The sequence below is a fragment of the Scardinius erythrophthalmus genome (assembly GCF_964197995.2).
Source record: "Scardinius erythrophthalmus genome assembly, chromosome: 12".
NCBI lineage: Eukaryota > Metazoa > Chordata > Actinopteri > Cypriniformes > Leuciscidae > Scardinius > Scardinius erythrophthalmus.
Genome location: NC_138232.1, coordinates 23576427 through 23596112, shown reverse-complemented (window position 1 = coordinate 23596112; position 19686 = coordinate 23576427). Strand labels below are relative to the sequence as shown.

Below are 19686 nucleotides of genomic sequence, written 5' to 3'. Positions count from 1 at the left end.
TGGAAGCTGCACATTGGTGGTGGTTGAGGAGATTCCCCCCTTCTATGTAAAGCGCTTTGTGTGCCAACAAAAGCGCTACATAAATGTAATTCATTATTAATATTATTATTGAATATTGAAGGCTGGGATATTTTGCTCTGACTTCTATATGCTAGAAACATGACATGGTTGACACCCATGGCTTATGGCTTGTATTTGAAATGCAAATAAAGCATAGTTTTGATCTGTAGCTTCTCCTGGCAATGTGTTTAATGTGGGCTTGTTTATATATTTGTTGTGAATCAAATTACAAGTTGGTGATGATTCAGCTAAATCATTTATTTAAAGTTAATTAAAACATAACAATTTGTTTGTTTAAAGATTTATTTATTGAACATTATTGAACATTTTATTGTTCAGCACTGAAAACAAAATGAGCTGCACAAACGAACAATCACCATTTCAGAAGCAGGATCAAGTCATTCCATAACTTAATCTCACAACAAGTGGGATAAATACAACAATGAGAGAAAGAATACATCCACACAATATTAAATGTACTCTTATATGAGACATGGGTATGTTCATGCCTTTATTATCATCATTCTGATATTTTACTTTATGTATATTCTTTCCCACTTTGAAAAAGATCTAAAATATTTTCATATATTTTAGTCATTATATTTAATTATTTCACATGCCACGTTAACCACAATTTTAATATTGCATAAATCAAACAATATATGCCTAACTATAGAACTTCCTGAGCTATTCTTGTAGAAAATCATCTATAATATTTTTATAGACTGACATATTTCCTTACTGCAAAGTGAAACCAATTTTTATTGTTTGAAACACTTAAAAACAGTTCTGACTGGAGCAAACCAGGATACTTTGGTCAGGAACCAAGACAACTCTATCTGGAGCTCACTGGCAATGGACTTTGCCCATGTGATAAAACCAACAAATGTCAGGAGTAATCATGTCATGAAGTTAAACACTTCAAACATTTCGCAACTAAAATCTGCAACTTAACAGAATTCAGAGAACAATGAATGTCACATTTGATGTTTGCAAACCACATATGTACACTTAATTTACCCCTTAATGGATCAGTGACATTTGACTATTATGGCTTTTTGTAATACTCGATTCTGGTTGACACTCTGGTGAGGTTTATTTTGCAATAATGACAGTTTGATTGTATTATTTGTTGGTCAATATTAAAAGATATTAATGAACATTTATGGACTACAAAGTATGCTTTATGAAGTCTGTACAATCCCAACATAAAAAAATTAGAATTAAAAATGTAATATGACAACCCTGGCTTGATTGTCTGCCATGGTCCTTTGAAAGACACCCCATATTGTAACCATATAATAAAACACACAAAATTAATAATAATAAAAAAAAAAAAATAGAGGGGAAGTTCCCCCATAAATGAAAGTGCTGTATTCATTTAGTCACCCTTGTGATTTCCTTTCATTCAACAGAAATTAAGATTTATTTTTTACTTAAAATATACAAAATTTTTGTCCATCCATTTAAAGTCAAAGCAAGCTTTAAACACTCCATAAAGACATTGTAAATGTAATCCATATAAATCGAGCAATTTAATCCAAGTCTTCTGAAGAGAAATTATATGATGAACAGATTTAATTTAGGATTTTATTCACATTTAAACATTAACCAACAAACACATAGTATCTAAGACGGTCAACAGCAGCTCAAGCGTGCTTACTTGATGCACAAAAACAAGCCTCATTAGTTCAAACATGCTTGCTTTGAGGGTTGTGATGTGAGAACAATCCTCACTGGATGTTTTTATAAACTTGAAGCTTGAGTGGACTTTCAATGGATGGAAAAAATGAAGAGAGAATAAAAAAAAAAAGATATTCTTTGGGATGACGGAAACATCAATTAATAAAAATGTATATCAGTTCACCTCATACAGTTTCAGTTGCTGAGCTTGCACAGAGACACAGAGGAACCATTTGAGAAGATCCAGAAAGCTGGATAAACAGCCTCAGTGAAGGGGAAGACGAAGGTGTGGAAGGGGATGGCCCGGTCCTGCACATTATAGAGAGTTGCGCTTCCCTGATCGCAGTCCAGCAGGACGCCCACACGGCTTGGGTTGGGATTTGCCAACACCGTCTCGATGCTGTTGTGCCATGCGGAAAGCTTCACGTTAAACCACTCCACACACCAGGATTCTGCATTACGCCCCAGGCGGCTAGCAGGACCCTTGCGGTCAATTCTTCCGTATGCAAGGCCCAATCCACAGAAGTTGTTACTGCTCATTTTGATCTCCCAGTAATGACGGCCCTGAGAGAAACCCTTTGTGCAGAGCACCTGGGAACAGACAGAAAAGCGAAGGGGAATATCTGGATAGTGAGCAGGGTCATCCGAGACTGTCGCTTTGGTGTTGTTTTCAGACAGGGAAATCCGCTTGTGAGCTGTTCTGACATCAAAATTGAGGATAGTGCCATCTAGACAGGAGAAACACACAAGCACATAAATGTGATTATCACATAAAGTGATGAAGATGGACAAATGGATAAAATATTAAGGCCTGGTTTCACAGACATTAGGCCTTAGTAATTAGGGCATTAAAGTAGATTTTATAAACATGCCTTAGAAAAAAACAAAACATTACTGGTGTGCATCTTGAGCCAAAACAATGGCACTGATATATTTTAAGATATGTCAGTGAAAGTTGCTTTCAGTTCAAACATGCATTTTAGTCTGGGACTAAGCTTAAGTCTTGTCTGTGAAACAGGGAGGAACTATCTACTCACATTTTAGAAGTTCACTCCTTTTAACAAAGTTTTGCGCAGCTGGTGAACTAAGAGGTTGAGCTGTAAAGAGAGAAAGAAGAAATAAAAACCGTTCAGCAACAACTAAAGAATTGACTCCAAAATGAAAGGTTTGCTCACTTTATACATGCATTAGTATAACAAATCCAACCAATCAGGGGTGCATTTCCCAACAGCATTGTTAGTCAAATATGATTGTAATTTTCGTAAGGAGCCATGTTCGTTATAGAGAAATTACATTGTGAAAAAGCTGCTGATTAAATGAACTGCATAGAGAAATAAATTATTGTTCATGCAAATTAACTATATTAATTTGACTAATTGCTTTCCCAAACTGATTCATTAGCAGAAGTTAACTTAAAGGAACCGTATGTAAGATTGTGGCCAAAACTGGTACTGCAATCACTTTCAAATTACTGTAGAGCGGTGTAATGCATGTAATGCAATAATGCATTCTTAATAGTGAGTTATGTCTTTGTACAGGAAACGAACCCCTGGGAGATTCAATAAAATAATACATAGAAATTGAATAATGGTCTGATATATTTCTATTGATTAATTAATTGATTGATTGATTGATTTGATTGATTGCTTTTAGAGTAGAATCTAAAGTTTATTCCGGAATAACAATGAGGAGCACAGACTCCTTACAGAAAAGATTACATTTAGAAGGGGGAAATTTAACAAGAACTCTTCCCACATACATATGTCAAGTATGTCTACAGTTTTAGGTGTGAAGTCAAGCAAGTTCTCCATGCTTTTGGAGAAAACAGGATTTATTCCTTTAGGGGGATTCCTGGATCCTGGCAAAGAAGATATATGTAATGTTAGAAACATTTAAAATAAATACTAATTTGATTCACATTCCTTTTCAGAAAAAAAAATATGAGAATATCTCTGTGAACCATAAGATACTAACAAAGGCCCCTCCTTTTCCAGTCCAATCACTAGGAGTGAATATGTTCTACACTCATAACGCTAATCAGACGAACAGAAATAACAGTTGTAAAACAATGAACATATGGAGGTCAGAGCTTACTGTTTGACTTCTGGTCTTTACGTTCTTTGTGATCTTTGAGCTCTTTATTAGGATTCTTGTCTATTAGGAAAAAGGAACAATGAGAGAAAGGTGTGTGTATATATATAAAAATATATATACACGACTTACTTTTCTGTTTAGCTCCTTGAGCCTTGGTTTTGGGAGTGCAGGCTGGGCTGGGAGAATTCAAATTCATACGTGCTGAAATATATCAAGAGAATAATGAAAGAATATTGATGGATGTACTGAATCAGGAAAAACAGCCCATTGACTTGCAAAGGAGTAACAACTTACACATCTCTTGGCTCACAGCAAAATCTCTTGGATACTCTCTTGGATGTGGCAGGTGTGGATTTTGCAGGAGTGCAGGAATTGGGAATTGGTTTCCTAGAGAATTAGAGGACTAGTTCACAAGGATAACCTCAACGACATACAATCAGGCAACATTATAATTTGCATAAACATGTTTTTATGAGATTATGTCCCAGATTTCCACACCAATCATTTCAAAAGACAATCTCACCTGAACCAAGAACAGATTTTTCTGATTTTTCTGTAAAAACATGTATGTCAGAACTCTAAGCATGCACTATGATGTTGCTGTATTCTTGAACTTACTGCAAACATTAAAACAATCTGCACATTTTATACAAGCTCCCACACTAACACACCTGGTTTAAGTACAAAGATTCTGTTCTCTGCTGGCTTCTCCATTAATTTGGTGATCCATTCCTTCAGTGCAACTGCAGCGGAATGGTAAGCTATCACCTCTTTACCTTCCACAGTCATGCGAGGGTTATAGGGCTCAAAATTAACCACTAAGGGCAAATCCACAGAGGCCTGTGACAGAGAATGGGAAATTCAAAAATCCAAATAAACAAGCGCCATCGAACAACATTCAGGTTAGGTATAGAACTGATCAAGTGTGAGAGCTCATGTTGAATTTTCTTGAATTGACAAGCAGGCTCTTACACTGGGCTTCACACATATGCCCCACCCCACAAAATTTTATTATATACAGTTGTAATTGAAATGATTCAATCCCCATTGCAAATCAGGTTTATTGGCAAAATTTTGACTTAAGCTGTTTGCGATGAACAAATCACACAAAAATAATTGAAATAGCTCAACACAACAAACGTTTCAAGTGGTTTCCCCAAATTCAACTGAAAATGCAACTTTTAATGACTTCTGCAGTCTCAAAATTATTCAACCCTCTGAACTGAATCCATCACAACAACACAAATCTGCAAAACAGGGGTTGTCTCAAGCACAGCTGATGCAACTAATCAAGGGCTTCAATAGCAATTGGCTTCAATTGCACCAGCTGTGCTTGAGCTACAACACATTAAATATCTGAACTGACTAAAGCCTGGTTTTTAAAATTGTCGGCCGATTTTCCAAACCTGAGAGACCCCACACACGGCGATAAAAAATCACGGGTCTAACAGTTTTGGTCGTACAGTGTGTGGTGCGCAGCCACACGGCAAAATCAACACATCACACACGAACCGATATGACTTCCCATGTCAGACGGAAATCTCGCAAAATCCCTCGAGATCAAACGTAATTTAATACTGTGCTTACGAGGATACTTGACAAAGTGAACATTTTGGCATACTTTTGTGTGTTTTTGTCCGTTCAAGCGTGAAAGAGAACTCAATGCGGCAGCGCGCTGTCTGAAGCGGCATTCTGTGCGCATGAGTTCTGTGTGTGTGTGTGTGTGTGTGTGAGAGGAGATTTACAGACAGGGCGCCGCTAGTACAGATTTAAGTTCTTTTTTGCGTTTTATCGCGCTTGAATTGTTTTTTATTAGCACTTGAATGAATGATAGCGTGATAAAATACTATAGAGCAGCCAATGGATGAAAGAAAAATCTACACGCCACAGTCCACGTGCTCGTTTGTCCCCGGGGGAGACCACACACGAGGAGAAATCGGGCCAAAACAATTCAACATGTTGGATATCCCCGATTTGAGATCGGAGCAGTCCCGAAGTCCTTCCGAGCAGACGAGAGCAGTCTTAACACACCACACACGGCAGGAATATCAGATCAGATTATTTTACGATATCGGAGCATCCTTAAGATTGTCGGAAGGGGTGAATCGGGACTAAAATCAGCCTAATTATCCTGCCGTGTGAACCAGGCTTTAGTTTGTTGAGTGTCACGTTTGACTGCATGTTAGAAATATGGCCAATATAAGTCAAAAGAATGGTCCAAAAAGTTGGAAGCATAGTTTGCGAGTTCAAAGTTACAAGGAACAGTGGTTACACTACCTGGACGGGGCAGAAAAAGGAGGCCATCAACTGCTGCAACCCGATTTCTGAGAAGGCATTTTCAGAAAAACCCTCAAGTGACTGCAAATTACCTGCTGCAAGACTTAGTTGCAACAGGCACTTAGGTTTCAGCTTGCACAGTAAGGCGTGTACTAAACACATGCGGTTTCCATTCCAGAACTCCAAGACGTACACCAAAAGCACAAGAAAAGTCGGCTCTAACTTTCTCAAAATCATATAAATAAGCCATAGAAATTTTGAGATTCTTTTCTGTGGAGCAATGAAACAAAACTGGAACTTTTCAGCCCTATGGATCAGTGGTATGTCTGGAAGAAGAAGAATGAAGCATATGCCGAAAAGAGCACTCTGCCTACAGTTAAGCATAGTGATGGCTTTGTGATGCTCTGGAGCTGCTTTGCATTATCTGACACTGGAAACCTGCAGCGTGTGGAAGGCAAGATGGATTCATTGAAGAATAAGGAAATCCTAGGAGAAAACGCCATGCTGTCAGTGAGGAAGCTGAAGCCTTGGTTGCAGAAGAAGTCCCGGAAGATTCTACAGTGGCCATCACAGTCACCTGACTTGAACCCCATATAAAATCTCTGGTGGGATTTGAAGGCTGCGGTTGTAGCACGCAAACCCAAGAATATTACTGAACTGGAGGCCATTGCTCATGAGGAATAGGCTAAGATTCCTCAAAAATGCTGCCATAAGCTGGTGTCAGCAAATAATAACAGCAAAAGGGTGTTCTAGTACTAAATATGCTTGCCATGAAGAGGTTGAATAATTTTGAGACTGCTGATGTCATTAAAAGTTGCATTTTCAGTTGAATTTGGGAAAACCACTTGAAGCATTTGTTGTGTTGAGCTATTTCAATTACTTTTGTTTGATTTGTTCATTGCAAACAGCTGAAAGTCTACATTTTTGCCAATAAAACTGATTTGCAGTGGTTGAATCATTTCAATTACAACTGTATATCTAAGGTACAAATAAAGCAGAAAAGTTTTAATTTAAAATCATACTGTGCATCACCTTTAAGAATGTGAGGGATTGCGACTGGTCCAGCAGTATGTTGATCTCAGATTTGGTCCTATTCATCTTCTCGATGTTCTCATTAAATTTCTTCATCAAGGAGACCAGTTTGCTCTGACCTTTCTCCTGTTCCTTATCAATAGCAAACATTGCCTCTTTCTCATCACGGTCGATCGCTTCTCTGATCTGCCTGTATTCTACCTCAAGAAAACGTTTGCGGGTTGTAGCTAATTCCTGGGAAAGCAACACCAAAGAAAATGTAAGCTTAGTCTAAAACTCTAAAACTCCATCTTATGGAGCTCCTGATGTTTGAGGTGCATGGATGGAGTGTAATTCATGATGGTAGGTAAAGGGAGGGACATGCACATCTTGAATCCTATCATCTTACATCAGAATCAGTCTGATTCTGCTAATACCCAAATAAAAATGAACATTTACTAACTTTTAATTTGGTTTGTTGCTCCTTCATCTGTGTGATAACCTGCTGATTCTTGTCAGTTTTGTCTTCAAGGATGTTGAGCTTGTCAGTCAGGTCAGTCTAAAATATTTTCAAGAATAAAAGGATACAAAGTATTTTAGAGAATATCTTCATTGCTGAATGATTCAGACCACACAATCCAATGTTTACATGTCAAAAAAAAAAAAAAAAAATAGATTATTGGACACTATGCTTGAGCTGTAATGAGAGGAAAAAAAGAAGAAATAAAAAGCATTCAGCAACAACTAACCTTACAAATCAACTCCAAGGGGAATTAAAGGTTTTGCTCATTTTATTCTTGCATTAACGTAACAAATCCAACCAATCGGTAATGCATTTCCCAACAACATTATTAGCTAAATATGATTGCAATTTTCCCCTGTAGGTTTTCAACAAACAATGTGTGGCAAACTTGTGTGGTTGAAACTATAGCTCCCGACCTGTGATCGGCTAGTGAACTAGTCCTAAAAAGCCATGTTTATTACAGAGAAATTACATTGTGAAAAAAGCTGCAGACTAAATTAACTACATATACAGGTGTAAAGTGTAGACCAGTTACATACTTCATAAGATGATAAAAAATGTCTTTCTGTTGTTTGTGCAAATGAACTAGCTTATATTAATTTGACATTAATTGCTTTCTTGAACTGATTAATTAGCAGACGTTATTACACCACCTAGGGCTGGGCGATATGGCTGAAAACTGTATCACGATATAAGTGTTTCATATCGGTCGATATCGATAATTATTGATTTTTTTTATAACATATTTAAAATAAGGACCAGTCCAGGAGACAAATATATTACATTTAAAGTTTTTTTATTTTAAACTTAACCTACCTTTGATTATAATCCCATCAGTTATAAAGGCAGAAATGTCAACACGACCATGGAAAACTCAAAAGTCTAAAATCACAATGAACACTTAACAATTATCTCTTAACATTAAGGTGCAAAATTAAAGAATACGTAAGAAATGCTTTATAAAGGGGTGGGCGATATGGCAATAATATAATATTATGATTTCTTTCTATAAATTCTATAAATCTATTTCTTTCTATTTTCTATAAATTATACATTGATACTTATTAAAGCTATTAATAAAGTTATTAGTCAAGAGCTGTGAGTGATTTTCTCTTTACATTTTGTTGTTTTATTAACATTAAAGGGATAGTTCTCCTTAAAATTCTAATTTTCATAATTTACTCTCTCACATTGTTTTAAACTCGAATAAGTTTCTTTCTTCTGTTGAAAATAAAAGTTATTTGGAAGAATGACCAACAGTTTATGTACCCCAGTGACTTCCATAGTATATTTTTCTCCTATGGAAGTCAATGGGGACCAGCTACTGTTTGGATACCCACATTCTTCAAAATATTAATATTAGAAAATATTAGAAGGCAATTAATATAGGGTTGGAACAACATTAGAGTGCGTAAATAATGAGATAATTTTTATTTTTGGGTGAACTATCCCTTTAAGGACAAGCGGCAACGTGTTTACTATTACTGTCTCTTTAAGAGCTGCGCGCGACGCGTCTATTATACACGCATTTGACAAGCAGATTTTCTCTCAATTTTCTCAAGTTTGCTTTTACTTTAGACATATCCGACTAGTTTATGTAAACCTTGTGTGTATATAATAGTATTAGCAAAATAAGACTCGAAAGATAACTTAGTATTCAGGCGCTGGTAGACAGGCTTTTAGTGCATGTGAGCTTCACATGTATGCGCTGAGAAACGCACATGCTAGAACAGCGCATCAGCACGCGAATAACAGAGAAACTGACGACGGTCTTGCATTATCTGCAGACGACATTGGTCTGACTACGGTCAGACTTTAAGTCAGGCGAGCTGACTTTTTCTGTTTTATCTAGTTACTAGAGAGTGAGTGCCTTTGTTCATGCAATCAAACTTGCTTTGCTGGTTTCTTCCAACGAAAAAAATAAATAAATTATCGAACGTTTTATCGAACGCATTTTTTATTGATATTGATTAAGTGTCTATCGCGATACATATCGTTATCGTTTTATCGCCCAGCCCTAACACCACCTGCGTTTGACGTCACAAAACATTTGTGCTTAGGGTCAATTTATTATATTACTACGATAAAAAAAAAAAAACACAGTCAAAATCAGTTATTGTGAAGTGTACATAAAAAGCTATACAAAAGTTTATTTTGGTCGTCAATTTAAATTGCCTGAGCAGCATTCCAAGAGTCCTAATACTTAGTAACCTATAACAGCGCTGCAATGACATATATTGTTTTACAGCGCTGCAATTACTGACATACATGATTAGCGACATGACTTAGAAATGAAGTTACAGAATTCATATTGAAATGCTTATGTCAGTGTACGCAGGTGCGCCAGCTGTGCTTACATGGACCCTAATAATCCAATTATAATCCGACTACTAGCACAGTCGGAATAAAAAAAAGTAACCATGTCAATGGGAATGAACTGGCCAAAAGCTATGTTTACATGGACACTTTTTGTTTCAATCGCAATGAAATCATTCCTATTGATCAATCCGAATGTAGTGTTTACATGAATGTCAAATAAAGTTATCAGGTTGATGTCAAGTCAAGTCACCTTTATTTATATAGTGCTTTTTAGAATACAGATTGTTTCAAAGCAGCTTTAAAGTGATGAAGGGGGTGGATTGGAATTAACTGCTGCTTCAATGTAAATGTAATGAGTGATTATAATCAAGGTATTAATCAATATTTTTCCTTCTAAATATCAAATGAGTTGAATGACTTCTCTGGAGATTTTACTTTGTATAGAAGTTACCAGTGTGATTACTGAAATGTTCCTTTCATGTATTCTTTAATGTCTGTATTTGATATCTGAATGTAGTAACAGTGCTTGCTTATTTATCCCGGCTTCCAGAAATGAAATAGGGACTTGTTTTGTGTTTGAGAAAGGTCTTCAACGTGTTAAAACATATAGGGGTCATTGAAGCCAATAGTTTAAGGGACCATTTCTTTGTTAGAGCCTTACTTTCCAGTTAGACTAAAGTGTCCTCTCCTTGAGAGAAAAAACACATTATCTTGATGTTTTGAGAGGACTCTCCTGTTTATAGTTAGAGCCTAGCCAAATCCAACCTTGGAAAAGCTGTGTGTCGGTGTGTGTGTTAGTCAATCTCCAATAATGCCAGTGGTTCCTTAACCTGTAACCAAGAAGACTGAGTTGTTGTTCTGGAAATGCTGGCACCCAGCAACCCAAATCTGCGACCTGGAAGGTCACGACGCCTAACTTCAGGGTCCGAGTGTCAGCTGCATCATCGATGGAGATATGCTTCTGTTTATCTGTATATGTGTGGAAAATTACTATGTTTATCTATTTCTTAGCCAATCAGAAACTGCAACCTGAAGCAAGGACGTAGCTTAGACCCTGGTGTAGGGTATAACTGCTGTGATCTTTGTAACTGTAAGGGGGGTGGCTTATGAACTCCTGTGTGAGTCTTGAAGCTGACTTCTGCTGATGAAACTGTAAACTATCTTAGTCCTAGACTGTAAAACCCCTTACAGTAATAACAGGAAATTAATGTAAAAAAGATTGTTTTGTCTGTACAGCAGATCTAGAAGCAAGTCATTGTCCAGTTTAATCAAGTTCAGCATTGATTCATTTCTGATGTAAAAATTATTCATTATTAATTTAATTTAGGTGCTGTTTACACAACACCATTTTCAACTGAAAACAGAAAACTTTTTATGCGTACTGGCCGTTCATTTACACAACAACAGTGTTTTGGTGGCCTGAGAACACAAATTTTGAAATAAGTTTTAGGAATGCTTTTCAAATATGAAAATTTAATAGCCGATAAATCTAAATCCAAATTTTGATATACTTTGAGAGCCTGATTACAAAATCAAAAGGGTCACCATTAAAAGCCATGTCCCAAACAAACATTTTACATTTTACAATAAGGTTTCATTTTGTTAGCATTAGGTAACATGAATTAACAATGAATGAACAATAATTTCTACAGGATTTTTTAATCTTAGTTAACTTAATCCTTATCATCACCAGTAAGTTCCTGTGTTTTCAGTGTTCTTTGTCCGGTCTTGTTAATGCCTGAGTTGTATTTGTTTGCTTGCCTGTATTTGAGTTGACTCGTGTGGATCATTAATGCCATTCTAAATGTATTGTTCTTATTCATCATCTGTTCCAACCGAGCGTGACAGGTTCATAATAAATATTCATATTTATCTACTGTTATTTTGCTTGTCTTTTTAATTTTAAGCTAAAACTGCTTGTACTCTGATTTTGCTGTAAATGTATCCAGCAAATTGCTTTGTCAGAATGAGGGCATTTTACCCCTAACACCCCCTTGGTACAAATCTTTTTATTTATTTATCTAATAACATGAAAACTCTGGACATTTTTCATACTTCATACTATTCTAGACACATTTAACTTTCGTTTCACAAAAAAATAAAAATAATTACACAGTCCTTAAGGGGGCGTTTTCCCCCACTCAACCCTATGCATGTACAATGTGCATGCCGTCAACGTTTTCACAGATTCACGTTTTTTAAGTTTACACGGAGATGATAACTGTATGAAAAACTTGCACTTTGAAACCTAATATTAGGAATGCACGATATGTCGGCCACCATATCGGTATCGGCCGATAAATGCTATTTTTTAATAATGTTATCGTTATCGGTCCAATAAAAAAATTAGGCCGATATTAATTAAAGCCAATAGATAATGGATTATTTCCTTCAGCTAAAACACTTCAGATGCGTGCTGCCATGATGGTTTCTCATTGCTTGATATGATTGGAATCACTTCAAAAAGGAATACAGTTGAGTGCAACATCTGCAGCGCCAATCTGTCATATAGGCTAGGCTACATAGAATTATAATTAAAACTCGACTGTAAAAGAATAATGTGAGTTCTTTGTAGGCCCGAATTTCAGCACGTTGTTGCTGAAAGAGCGCGTCCACTGAGTTAAGCCTTCATGACAAGCAAAGTCAAGTTTTCTTGTGTATTCGCAGCCTTTTGTGCCATTGTAAGTTGTAATATTATGTTTATTTTGTGTATATCTGATTTATCTCATATAGGATGTGTTTAGTTGAGTTAATTATCAATGCAGTGAAGCGCTTTGTACCAGTGATCATCTTTAGCTTCAGCGTGCGCAGTTCAAACAGCAATGCACAACATTAATAACTACTGGGACTGTCATATACATAACATTATATTGAACACTATTGTAATAAAACGTTGTGAATTCTCTGGGTTTTGTTGTCGTGTTTCAGCGCGTTGTTGCAGGTACAGCGCATCCACAACAGGAGTTACACATGCTGACCATGCAGCACAGCCAAGTTCGCTTGTGCATTCGCATAATTTTGTGCAGATATAGTCATAATAATAAGTTTATGTAGTATAAATATCTGATTAATCTCATTTAGGATGATTTGGTTGAGGTAAATAACGTTGCAGTTAAACAGTTCATTGTATCTGTGATCGCTTCAGCTTGCACGCCGTAGCAATGCAAAACATTAATAACTATGATTGGGACTGTCATATACATAACATTATAAGTGTCCATGGTAACTGATGAATGGCGGGAACAAAGGAACACATCTGACTAACGAAAACAAACAGAACATAATGGTGACATGATTGACATGGCAATAATCCTATCACATAATTTGGCAGTTAAAGTTTTGGGCGGGTGTTTCTTTGAGTGGGCGTGTTTTGGTGAGCTATTGGGCTGGAAATCGTCGACCAAAGACAAGGTAACCAGTCTGCTCTTTAAAACAAAGAAAAGAAGCAATTTAGGAGAATACTATGCACAAACAGCGGTAAACTATATTTACGGGGAATATATGCTATATTCGTGTACTGTGCGCATGTCAAAAAATAAATTCCAATTTGAAGCTTGTCATATAGGCTATACCGCACATCAACTCGAAAAATGTATTTAGCGTTCATGTAAACACTACATTCAGTGAGGGGAGGAGTGAAAAAAGTGCAGGCAAGACGGACAGTTCACTGAACTTCTCTCTTCTCGCAGTGGATCAGACACCTGCGAGATCAAAGGCGGATTTTGCGGGATTCACGGGATTCACGCTTGTGCACAGTGTTGCTAATAAACTGGATGTAATTTAAGTTCTGTTGCTTTTATATGAAAATAAATATATTGAACAAGACCCCCAAAGTACTTTTTATTTAATTACATACCAAAGATCTGGACCAGAAATAGATCTATTAACTCTGCTAATAATAGATTTAATATATAAATATTTAGGAGATATATCCGAAAAGAGCAGGGGCCTTTGTATATTCAAATATTATGTATTATATACAGTGCAATGCATAAGTGAATACACCCATGCTAAAGTTGACTAAAAAGAGGAATAAAAAATCATCTTTTGGAAACTGAACTTAATGCCTTAATTTAAAAAAATAGGAAAAATCCAACCTTTAAGGACACCAATTTTCTTTGTGAATGAATAATGTATTGTAAATAAATAAATGTTCTTCCTTAAAATACATGGTGCATAAGTGAGTACACCCCTATGTTAAATTCCCATAGAGGCAGGCAGATTTTTATTTTTAAGTATTTATTTTTTTTTTTTTTTTTTTTTAGGATACTATGCATCCTGATAAAGTTCCCTTGGCCTTTGGAATTAAAATAGCCCCACATCATCACATAGCCTTCACCATACCTAGAGATTGGCATGGGGTACTTTCCATAAGATCATCTCTCAATGCAAATCAAACTAGCTTTTAGGCTAACTGAAATAAAACCATGCCAATCTCTAGGTATGGTGAAGACTATGTGATGATGTGGGGCTATTTTAATTCCAAAGGCCAAGGGAACTTTATCAGGATGCATAGTATCCTAAAAAAAATAAAATAAAAATACTATATATATATATATATATTATATATATTGTATGTAAAAAAATAAACAATTCCGATTTTTAGCTTGTGACAAACACTATCGGATTCATCGATCGGAATGATTTCATTCCAAATGAAACCGAAGGTATCATGTAAACGTATAGCTACATCACTAACATTACTTTAATAGATTACGCTGACTATTAAATTACTAGTCATTAATAGATTAATGACTAGTAATTTCCTGCTACTTAATTCTGAAAAAACAGAATTTCAAATTATCGGGCAAAAAACTACTGCACGTATTAACCCAGAATACTGTCTAACACTTGATGGCTGCTCTGTCAAGTCTTCGTCGTTGGTTAGGAGCCTGGGTGTGCTCTTTGATACCAATCTTTCATTTGAAAGTCACGTGTCTAGCATCTGTAAAACCATATTTTTCCATCTTAAAAATATATCTAAATTACGACATATGCTTTCAATGAAAAATGCGGAACAGTTAGTTCATGCGTTCATGACCTCAATGCTAGATTATTGTAATGCTCTACTGGCTGGTTGCCCTACACGCTTAATAAACAAAGTCCAGTTGGTCCAAAACGCAGCAGCTAGAGTTCTTAGAACCAGGAAGTATGACCATATTATAGCCCCGTTCTATCAACACTGCATTGGCTCCCTATTAAACATCGTATACATTTTATAATATTGCTGACTACTTACAAAGCACTAAATGGTTTAGCTCCTCAGTACTTGAGCGAGCTCTTAACGCATTATGGTCCTTCATGTCTACTGCGATCTCAAAATTCCGGCCAGTTGATAATACCTAGAATATCAAAATCAACTACAGGCGGTAGATCCTTCTCCTATTAAGCACCTAAACTTTGGAACAGTCTTCCTAACATAGTCCGGGAAGCAGACACACTCTGTCAGTTTCAATCTAGACTAAAAACGCATTTCTTTAACCTGGCATTCATATAGAACATTATACATTTCTATTATTCAAATCAGTTAAATGATTATTAGGCATAGAATAGGTCAGCCGGAACCGGGGACACTTCTTATAACACCTGATGTGAAGAATGGCATCTACGCTAATGTTAGTCTTTCTGTTTATTCCAAGGTTTACTGAAGTCAGCCGGATCCGGGCCGTAACCAGATCAGATGGTGGACCTGCACCTGGACCCATCCACAACGCATCCCTTAAGTGCCTGCCTCATCAGCCCTATGAAGGCCTCATCGACACGACAGCCGGCACTCATCCTCAATAAACTTGTCTCTGTATTGGCGTGATGACTCCGACTTCCAACCAGATGGAACTGAATAAATATTCTGAATGTTCTGATCCAATCTGACTTCTGACCTGTAATGCTGCCAAAATCATAATCATACACTGTTCGTTCGTTGGCCAGAGGAGAACTGGCCCCCGACCAAGCCTGGTTTCTCCCAAGGTTTTTTTCTCCATTCTGCCACCTGATGGAGTTTTGGTTACTTGCCATTTGGTTCCTTGCCACTGTTGCCTTGGCTTTTGGCTTGCTTAGTTGGGGTGGGGACATTTAATATTCAACAATATTATTGATCTGCCTTACTTGGAAGGTGGACGATGACGCAATTTTCTTCTAGAAACAAACTTTGTTGAATTATTTTCATGTTATACATGTGATACAATCTGTATTGTAAAAAGCGCTATATAAATAAAGGTGACCTGACTGTAAAGTCAATTTTCATGTTTATCTATCGTAAAATAAAAAAATTAAAAATCACATTTACTTTCCAAATAAATTTAAAGATAGGCCCAACCTTTTGTTTAAAGCGCCGGTCATCTGCGGTGATGAACTCACAGCCTTTATGAACGCCCTGCAGACAGTTGCTGCAGATGCAGCTCTGGTGCTGAATGCAGTAGAACTCCATCAGTTTGCCATGATCGGAACAGAGACGCTCCATTAGATCTGGCAGCGGGTCAGAGAGCTGATGCGCCCGGAAAATGGCATTCTCCCGGTGAGGCCTGACATGATCCTCACAATAAGACGCCATACAAGTTAGACAAGTTTTGACCGCTTTGGCTTCCATGCAGCTGTCACATTTTATTTCATCTGGATCTTTCTTTTTCACCTCAAATGATTCCTTAACGGGTTCAGGGACACCCGCTTTTATTCTATAGGCATCCAGCACCGCGCTGAGGACGGTGTTCTTCTTGAGTTCTGGTTTACTGCTGAAAGCCATTCGGCATTGAGGGCAAGACAATGATGATGTTCTGTCTTTCCATGTCGCTTCGAGACAGCTGGCGCAGAAACTGTGTCCACAGATTAAACTCACCGGGTTCTCGAAAAGACATAAACAAATGCTGCATGTCAACTCGTCTTCGAGCCCAAGTAGAGACATATTTTCCGCCATTGTGAGACGTCGAGGAAGCAGCAATCACTGACGACAAACAACTGCCTCAGTGGGCGGCGGCAGCGGAGAAACGAAACTTATGTGCCTTGTTGTGAAGGTCCACAGAGCAAAGCCTAAACACGCATGCTCAGTATCAACAGTTCGTGCTTATCAGTTCTCTCAGCACAACATCTCTCAGTTCAGTGTAATGTTGGAGTAACATATACTCCGAGATATTGATTTAGTTCGAGTTGGACCTATAGGCTACTCTACTGTCGGGCAAGTGCGAAAGTGAGAAACTTGACTTGAGGATAAGCGATTCAGATTCGGTGAATTGTTTCGACCAGTTCACTAAAAAGAACCGGTTCAACGATTCGTTCAAGAAGCGGACATCACGATAAATGATGCCATTACCAGACTACATTCAGATTTGATTTGGGGATAGAATTAAAAAAAATTTGAATGCTGTCTCTGTGTAGAATGTTTATTTATTATTAATAAATATGTCCAACTGGACTTTGTTTATTAAGCGTGTAGGGCAACCAGCCAGTAGAGCATTACAATAATCTAGCATTGAGGTCATGAACGCATGAACTAACTGTTCCGCATTTTTCATTGAAAGCATATGTCGTAATTTAGATATATTTTTAAGATGGAAAAATATGGTTTTACAGATGCTAGACACGTGACTTTCAAATGCGTGAAGGCACAACTATCATGTTCTTCAAATGTACACAAGAGGACACTGTTTGCCAGTAAAATCGATGTTTTTATACTTATTAAAGAATCATTTTATCATTACTGTTATTTAAATAAACCAGGGGTCGGCAACCTTTCTGTCATGAAGTGCCTTTTTTTTTTTAAGTCCAGTCCCCTTCAGCAAATTGCAGTAATGGAAAAAATACAACTTTTTCTGAATCTTTGATTATGGAAGTAAAATAATGTCAAATGTTTTTGAAACAAAAAGCCTGTTGAATTGCACTACTTGAAAAAAAAAGGCATTGCATTAACCATACTTGCATTTTAATTAGAGGTGGGCATAGATTAATTTTTTTAATCTAGATTTATCTAGATTAATTTTGAAATTAATCTAGATTAATCTAGATTAAAATGGCTCATTTGAATTCTGCCGAAGGCATTCAGAATATGTGTGCTACCCAAATAATGACTATAAAAGTAAGTCTTTGAGAACGGGTTTCTCAAGCCAGGTGGCGCATTAGACCAGGGGCTCATCTCCTGTTTCCAAAATGCATCACAAACTGCTTGAGAAAGCTGTTCTACTCATAGACTGTAAAAGGTTACTACTGTACTGTTACCGTCCATAGGCAACATTAGGTAGGCCTATGTTATTATCAACTACTATAGGCTATCAATTAGGGATGGGCGATATGGCCTAAAATCTATATTGTGATATACATTGCAGCCTCTTGCGATAACGATATACAGTATATTATAATAAAACCATTTCAGAACAGGTTACAACACAGACCCTGCTAAACAACTGCTAAATGTATTTTTTTAAAGGGTATATGTAGTTTTGAGAACATATATTGTGCAAAACTGTGAGTATACAACATAATTTTGCAGATAAATAAAATTTAAGTACACTAGCTGCAGAGACTTAAGTAGGTCTAATGTTTATTATAGCTTTGAGCTTATGAAACCCCAAATTTAAAGTGATAATATTGTCTAACTGATGTCTTTTCAGTTAAAAAGAAACACAACAACGATTCTTAAAATCGGGCGTAGACAGAGATTATGTGTTGTTAACGTTACACCACTAAGATTTATTGGAATGAGAATAATACGCGCGCGCTGGTATTCAGTGATATCATGTTTCGTTTTGAATTTGAGGTGGTAGAACGGATTAGTCGTGTGTTAACTTACCGAACCGTTACCCCACACACTCTGTCTATAGTTTGCTGCTGTTTGTCGGACGGCTTAAATCCGAACCAAGTCCAAATAATGGATGTTGCAGCTTTCACTTTCAGCCGTGTTTACTTAAGATGACGACGAATATGCGTTGCAGCCGGTGTTACAATATATTCGGTTTCTGAAATATTTGGTTCCAATGGGTGGAGCTACCATGAATATTCACGAGACCATAGCGTTGGCTACATGGGCGGGGCGACAAATACAAGCGAGTGGAACAGAAATTATTAGCATGAGCGCCTCAGATCGCGTTTTGTCTGAAACTACTCATAACTGTTCGTTTCTCACGAATGACTGAGATTAAGCTTTTTAAATGTCTATTATTGCATGTTTAAATAAATATTTACATATATTCTTGTGTTTTGATTCTGTCTCCCAAAGTGGTCTGTAGGCTATTATTGAAATAGCTTTTATATTATAGCCTAGGATGATAGATCAAGACAACATTGGCTACTTGGAGTTGCATGTTTTTGCATGCTTTGAATGTTGCTTTACACTCAACTGAAAATCTTTTTGATACACAACTGCCAAAGGTTATCATAAATGTTAAGCTTCAGTTGCTTTAAAAGTTGTTTTCTCTAGCAATGCTTTAGAACGTTGGTCAAATTAAGTGATAATTATTTCAATTGTATTGATGAATTCAAGGTCCAACTAAAGTAATTTTATACTCAGTTTGTGCAATTTGTAGTTTTGAATGTACCATTCCAAAGGTAAGTGCACTTAATTTTAATAAAACAGAGACAAAACTTTAACAAATTGATTCATTTAATTATTATTATTTTTTTTTTTTGGCAATGCCAAATTTCAAATTTTCTTTCATTGATATCATGCATGGGTGTTTATAAAATTACAAAATTAAGGGTGTTTGCATCTATGGCAAATAAAAACCGCACTGTAT

General features: G+C 36.7%; 1 protein-coding gene across 8 annotated transcripts; it reads right to left on the bottom strand.

Annotated features, from left to right (window-relative positions):
• Positions 1-356: 356 nt before the first annotated feature.
• Positions 357-17209, bottom strand: trim25 (tripartite motif containing 25). 8 transcript variants are annotated; one of them, XM_081381112.1, is made up of 11 exons: positions 16284-17209; positions 7589-7684; positions 7147-7380; positions 4509-4677; positions 4361-4390; positions 4132-4224; positions 3967-4038; positions 3838-3897; positions 3503-3601; positions 2781-2840; positions 357-2471 (listed from the first exon to the last, which is right to left on the bottom strand). In XM_081381112.1, exons 1-11 carry the CDS (start codon positions 16875-16877, stop codon positions 1939-1941), a joined length of 2040 nt encoding a protein of 679 aa, XP_081237238.1. In that variant the 5' UTR covers positions 16878-17209; the 3' UTR covers positions 357-1938. The 8 variants fall into 8 exon arrangements, with proteins under 8 accessions (XP_081237238.1, XP_081237236.1, XP_081237240.1 ...); XM_081381110.1 differs by having other exon boundaries at positions 3838-4038; XM_081381114.1 differs by lacking the exon at positions 3838-3897.
• Between the last annotated feature and the right edge of the window lie 2477 nt (positions 17210-19686).

Coding starts and splice junctions, on each gene's coding strand:
- trim25 (XM_081381110.1), bottom strand. CDS start 16,877: ATGGCGGAAAATATGTCTCTACTTGGGCTCGAAGACGAGTTGACATGC. Junction 3,602..3,837: donor TAAAGACCAGAAGTCAAACA/GTAAGCTCTGAC, acceptor CTTCTTTGCCAG/GATCCAGGAATCCCCCTAAA. Junction 2,472..2,780: donor AAGGAGTGAACTTCTAAAAT/GTGAGTAGATAG, acceptor TCTCCTGTCTAG/ATGGCACTATCCTCAATTTT.